At 36.8% G+C, this 5323-nt stretch overlaps 2 protein-coding genes across 2 annotated transcripts; one reads left to right on the plus strand and one right to left on the minus strand.

Moving 5' to 3' along the window:
* The first annotated feature begins 951 nt into the window (after positions 1 to 951).
* Positions 952 to 3337, plus strand: LOC149662798 (uncharacterized). The gene is made up of 9 exons (XM_089842319.1): positions 952 to 1101; positions 1164 to 1356; positions 1423 to 1798; positions 1860 to 2024; positions 2107 to 2293; positions 2364 to 2609; positions 2697 to 2862; positions 2920 to 3068; positions 3132 to 3337. The coding sequence occupies exons 1-9, from the start codon at positions 954 to 956 to the stop codon at positions 3335 to 3337; spliced, it is 1836 nt and encodes a 611-aa protein (XP_089698445.1). The 5' UTR covers positions 952 to 953.
* A 606-nt stretch (positions 3338 to 3943) lies between these two features.
* Positions 3944 to 4804, minus strand: LOC149662799 (uncharacterized). Its single transcript, XM_089842320.1, has 3 exons — positions 4563 to 4804; positions 4270 to 4488; positions 3944 to 4195 (listed from the first exon to the last, which is right to left on the minus strand). Exons 1-3 carry the CDS (start codon positions 4802 to 4804, stop codon positions 4033 to 4035), a joined length of 624 nt encoding a protein of 207 aa, XP_089698446.1. The 3' UTR covers positions 3944 to 4032.
* Between the last annotated feature and the right edge of the window lie 519 nt (positions 4805 to 5323).

Raw genomic sequence — 5323 nt, forward strand, 5'->3', positions numbered from 1 at the left:
TTTCGAAAATTTCCCAAAGAATCGAAACCATTTCAATCGGCAGGGGGATTTGATTCATCCTCAAAAATAATAGGAGCGAATAAACAGAGACATAAGAGAGTTTACGCTGTTTATTTTAAATGCGCTATACAAAGGTGTAAATAGTAGAAAATTGCTTAAATTTTCTACTATCTAAGCGATGATGGAATAACAATTTTGGTAAATTATTGTAACGGTGGACTATGGAATGTTGTCTTTCCCTCTTCTATAACATAAGAGAGCCAATCGGCCTCTTACTGACTTCGTAACAAAATCAATGCTAAATGTGACGTCACGCATTGAAGAACCCCTCCCTCCCCCTTGTCACGGACCGTCACAAATTTAGAAACCCCCTCTCCCCCATAAGACTGTGACGTAGTTTATGGACGGTCCCTAAAATACATATCAAATATGTCTAAACAGCATACGACTTGCATAGTTCCACAATGTAAAAACAGCAACTTAAGTAAGGAGGATATTTCGTTTCATATGTTTCCTAAAGATCCTACTGTAGCAGAAAAATGGTTAGAAAATATTGATAGACCAAATTGGCAACCCAAAGCTAGATCACTCGTATGTTCAGCTCACTTTACAAATGACTGTTTTGAATATAATCCTGACGTTGTAAAAACCTTGGGAAAGAAAAAAAGGGCCCGTTTAATTACCTCGGCTATCCCAACTATTTTTCCTTCCGATTGTTTCATAGAGAAACATGTTGAACCTTCTCCAGGCTGCAGTGGCAGTGCAGAATTACTTGAGAGACCATTGCCCTTTAAAAAAACCAGCGCAACAAGCCCTATGCCATACCGAAGTCGCGCTTTTGGTCTTAAAAAATTATATTCAGAAACAAACGTGGCACCATCAACTAGCGGTCCGATAAATTTAGAAAAAAAACTGTGGATACACATGTTGAAACCGGTATAGATTGTGACATTATGGTTGAATCACTGAAAGAACTTAGTTACAAACCCCAGCACGAAAAATTGTTGCGGAAACATTCTGAAACTCGAGACAAATACATCCAAGTTTATAATATTGGCAAAAGTGTTGGTATTCAAGCTTTTCCCAACATACGGCATAAAGGTATTGTAATATTTGTAGTTAGATTTTATTTAAAAGTTTAATTTGAGACAACTTTAATTTAGCATGCCAAACGACAAAAGAAAACAGGTTGAACAGTACCGGAACCCAAACGGATTTTATGAATAATAGTACAACTTTGATAGAAGATAAAGAATCAGATATTCATGACAGTGTTGATGAAAGTATCGAGCCTGACCCACTTGATACTAGCTTTACTCCTTCAAGTCTTGGCTTCGGAGATACTAGTTTCATTCGGTATGTATTTGTAATACGTGAAATACCCTTTATAAAGTATAGAAAAAATCTTCATAATTACCATAGGTATTCGGATCATTTGGATCATAATACTGATGATCCTGTGTTAGAACCGAAATTCTTAGTTTTTCAGTCAGCGTTATTAGTATTGTTCAAATTTTGTTTTTCGTGTTTGGCACCATGCACTCAAACTCTATCAATTTTTGGATCACTGCTCACTGTTAAAGCTGTTTGCGAGAACAATCATACTTTTATTTGGGAAAGTCAACCAAAAATCATGAAAAAACCTTTGGGTAATCTCTTGACTGCGGGAGCCATCCTTTTTGCTGGATTAAATCCTACCAAAGTTTTGAGAATGTTCAAATCCATTGGTATAGCTATGATTGAGAAAAGAGCTTATTGCAACATACTAAATGCGTATCTGATTCCTACTATTAGAGAAGTAAGTTGATTTTGGTGTGTGGGTGACTATTATTTCAAATTTATTAGTGCCATTGTCGTAGGCATGGATAAGACAAGAAGACGAGCTATTAACGTCATTTGAGGGCAAAACAATTGATATTGGTGGAGATGGTAGGTGCGATTCACCAGGTTATTCAGCTTTATATGGCAGTTATTGTTTTTTGGAGAGCACCACTAAAAAAGTCATACATCTACAGCTGGTCCAGGTAAAGTTCCGGATGAAAGACTTTATATGGACTTTTAAATTATTGGTAGTTAGGCAAGCATTCGGTAATATTCTTTTATTAGTCTACTGAAGTTAAGAGCAGCCAGGCAATGGAATTGGAAGGATTACGTAGAGGTTTAAGATATTTGGCAGTCAGTGGTATAACAGTTGGAAGTCTCGTAACCGACAGACATAAAAGTATTCGGAAGCACATGAGAGAAGAGCATCCCACTGTAAAACATTTTTTTGATTGCTGGCATCTTGCAAAAGGTAAATCCCTCAAACTCATAGAAGTAGAGTTAATTTTCAATTAATATAATTATAAATTATATTCATCTAGGGGTTAAAACTAAAATTGACGCTGCAGGAAAGAAAAAAAACTGCGAAGTTCTTTTGCAGTGGAAGCGTAGCATTGTAAACCATTTTTATTGGTGTGCAATATCAAGCTACGGAAACGCGGAGTTAGCGAAGACCAAATGGCTTTCTATTCTTCGTCATGTCACGAATCAACATACTGGTCACGGTGGGTTGTTTCCAGAGTGTGCTCACGAAGAAATACCCACACTAAAAGAATGGCTAGTGGAATGTAAGATGACAAAAAACATATAATTAGTTAGGGGTGTGCGACTACTGGCAATTTCTCTCGATAAATTTTAAACAATAATAATTGCAGTATCCGAGCCATACAATAGACTAGCTTATATTGTCAAGCTCGCAAGCCATGACATAGGTCAATTATCACCCACTGTCCAAACATCAAATGTTGAAGCGTATCACGCTGTAGTGTTACACTTCGCAAGCAAGAGTGTTTATTACCCCTACAAAATTATGGAAGCTAGGTAAACTTATATTTGTTTAGTTTTCCCATATAAGACAACCATAATTTGGTTTTCCAGATTGTTCCTGTCAGTCTTACATTTTAATGAAAATTCTAACAAAGCTCAGGCTCGTAAAGCAGATGGCACTTTGCGTTTCAGCGTTTCTTTTCCCAAAGCAAAACAAGGGGAGTATAGTGTAAGACCTATCAAGGAACCATCTACTTACGGTAATTATATAAAATGTTTCAAGTAAATTACGTTATTAATTTTTGGTTTATTTTCAAATCTAGATTATGTAAACAACTTATTCACAATGGTAATGGAAAGAGCGGAATTGAGTATGAAGGATGCAAAAGATTTATATGATGGAGAAGTAGATCCCGTACCGATTCCCCGACCATTAAGTGCTCAATATGTTCACCCTGAAAAATCCGTGGCTATTGAATCGTACAAGCAAAAAAAACGTTTTATAGTTGAAGAGAATCAAGGCGAATGAAGCTAATTACTAGAAGTGGGAGTTTCAACATCACATTCCGTAATTAAAAATAATAAAGATAATTTGATTACTAAAACTTGTGTTTTATTATTTGTTGCCATCGCCATCGTAAAGTACTAGAAATTAAGTTATATTTCCAGGTATAGGGTCTTTTCACACGTGGATGATTCATACCATTTACAAGAGGAGGCTATATGTAGGGCAAAAGTGTAGACTATTTTGCCCTACATATAGCCTTGCCTCCTCGTGTAAATGGTATGAATCCTCCACGTTTGAGAAGACCCTATTCAGTAGATGTTCGATATTAGTCTCCATAATCCATGGTTAACTGTACCTATATAATTAAAAAAAAATCAGTTAATATAATTAGTAATAATTATTGAATTGTAATAAAACGTGTATGTTTTGGCCTTGCAAAACAAGTTTCCAACACTTGCCATGGGGAGGCAACATACTCCGCCCATGTTCACGATGTTATACTATTTAAGAGATTATATCGGAACTTCAAGTGTCACAAAACAGTAAATACCTTCAAAATAGAGAGTCACCAATTTTTTAAATAGCCTCCTCATTACAGGGTATCCGACTTTAAGTCATCATGCGTTATGATTCAGTTATTAAAAAAATCCCAACTCTAAATTTTTACAATATTTTACTGTCTAATGGCCCTTAAAAGGGCCGTTTTTTAACCCAATTTAATCGTTAATGCGTGGGTAATGAAATCCAGCAAATTCTTCGGATGGAAATGCGTTTCTTATCTTCGTCAAAACGCAGCTAGGAATTGGGAGTCTTTGGCCCCGTCTCAAACGCTTGTATATCCATCTAGTGAACTTGCGGTAGGCAATGTAGCGGTAGGTTCTTAAATGAATATTTAACCGGTCAAATGCTAATATCTTAGGGCACATATAAAAAAATGGGTGTAGCTGGTATACCTGTGAATTGTAGCATCATTGGGCATAACAAAGTTGTTATCACAATACTCATAAACGCCCGCCTCTAAGCTATAAATATTGAGATAGACATACTCCGTGCCTGGGTGCTGCGTAATGCAAGTGTGTTCTGCTTGGATTTTGTCCCACACTTTTCTTACCTCCTGGCAACACGTACTCTCTTCCACCGAGCTCATCGGAACACAGAACCCACAAGTACACCTTGTTTTTAGAAACAAAGTTCATTATCAAACGTTGTTTACAATATGATAGTCTTTATTAACTTAAATGATTACCAGTTATTGTTGTTTAGTCGTTCATGCCCTTCTATCTCTGGCTCCTGGGCAATTTCATCTGGTGGCTGGTTAACTCGCGCCTCAGGTTCAAACTGATAGGGTTGAGCACCTAGATTTCCGTGTATCCTACGCCTAACAACGGCACCCTCCCCGTCAGACTCAGACGAACCACTTAAGGTAATCGAAAAATCCGACAAAACATCGACAGGATTATCCGACTCACTACTCGAACTTGAAGACATTACAGGCGGAGGTTAATTAACAAACTTTCCGCAAAATTTACTATGTAGGTCTTCAAAAGGAAACCGTTAAGTTTTTATAAGAATCAATGCATACGACGCTTCATTATACGATAGTAGTGGTGGGGACTCCGGGACTCCCAACTGAAGATTTATTTTTCCCCCGAGTCCCGATCCAAATACCCCCTAGTGAAATGCCTGTTGCTGACGTCATACACATTGTTAGATGGCGGCCTATTTTAAAAAATGGGGGTAGGAACTCTACATATTTAAATACATATTACGAAATAACTACTAATCGGAGAGTTAAAATTTTGATATTTATCAATTCTTTGAAAGAGACTCTATCTTTTTTTAAATGAATGAAAGGTTTTTCAAATAAAGCTGCGCATACCCTTTAACGTTGCCAGGCAACGATTTTAACAACCAATTTTTATGCCGTATTATTCAAGGAGATCTAAGTGCGTTCAACGCTTTATTGATTAAAATTAAAGCGATTAAAGTTGAAAATGGCGGTTTTTA

Source organism: Phalangium opilio, unplaced genomic scaffold (genome assembly GCF_054372755.1).
Source record: "Phalangium opilio isolate 3A_F unplaced genomic scaffold, DU_Popi_V2 ptg000063l_1, whole genome shotgun sequence".
In the NCBI taxonomy this organism is placed as follows: Eukaryota; Metazoa; Arthropoda; class Arachnida; order Opiliones; family Phalangiidae; genus Phalangium; species Phalangium opilio.

Bases quoted from the DNA above. Each gene is read 5' to 3' on its own strand.
- LOC149662798 (XM_089842319.1), top strand. From the start codon at position 954: ATGGTTGAATCACTGAAAGAACTTAGTTACAAACCCCAGCACGAAAAA. The intron at 1,102-1,163 runs GTATTGTAATAT...ACTTTAATTTAG, and splicing joins TCCCAACATACGGCATAAAG to CATGCCAAACGACAAAAGAA. The intron at 1,357-1,422 runs GTATGTATTTGT...TAATTACCATAG, and splicing joins GGAGATACTAGTTTCATTCG to GTATTCGGATCATTTGGATC.
- LOC149662799 (XM_089842320.1), bottom strand. From the start codon at position 4,804: ATGTCTTCAAGTTCGAGTAGTGAGTCGGATAATCCTGTCGATGTTTTG. The intron at 4,489-4,562 runs GTAATCATTTAA...TCTAAAAACAAG, and splicing joins CGACTAAACAACAATAACTG to GTGTACTTGTGGGTTCTGTG. The intron at 4,196-4,269 runs GTATACCAGCTA...TATTCATTTAAG, and splicing joins AATGATGCTACAATTCACAG to AACCTACCGCTACATTGCCT.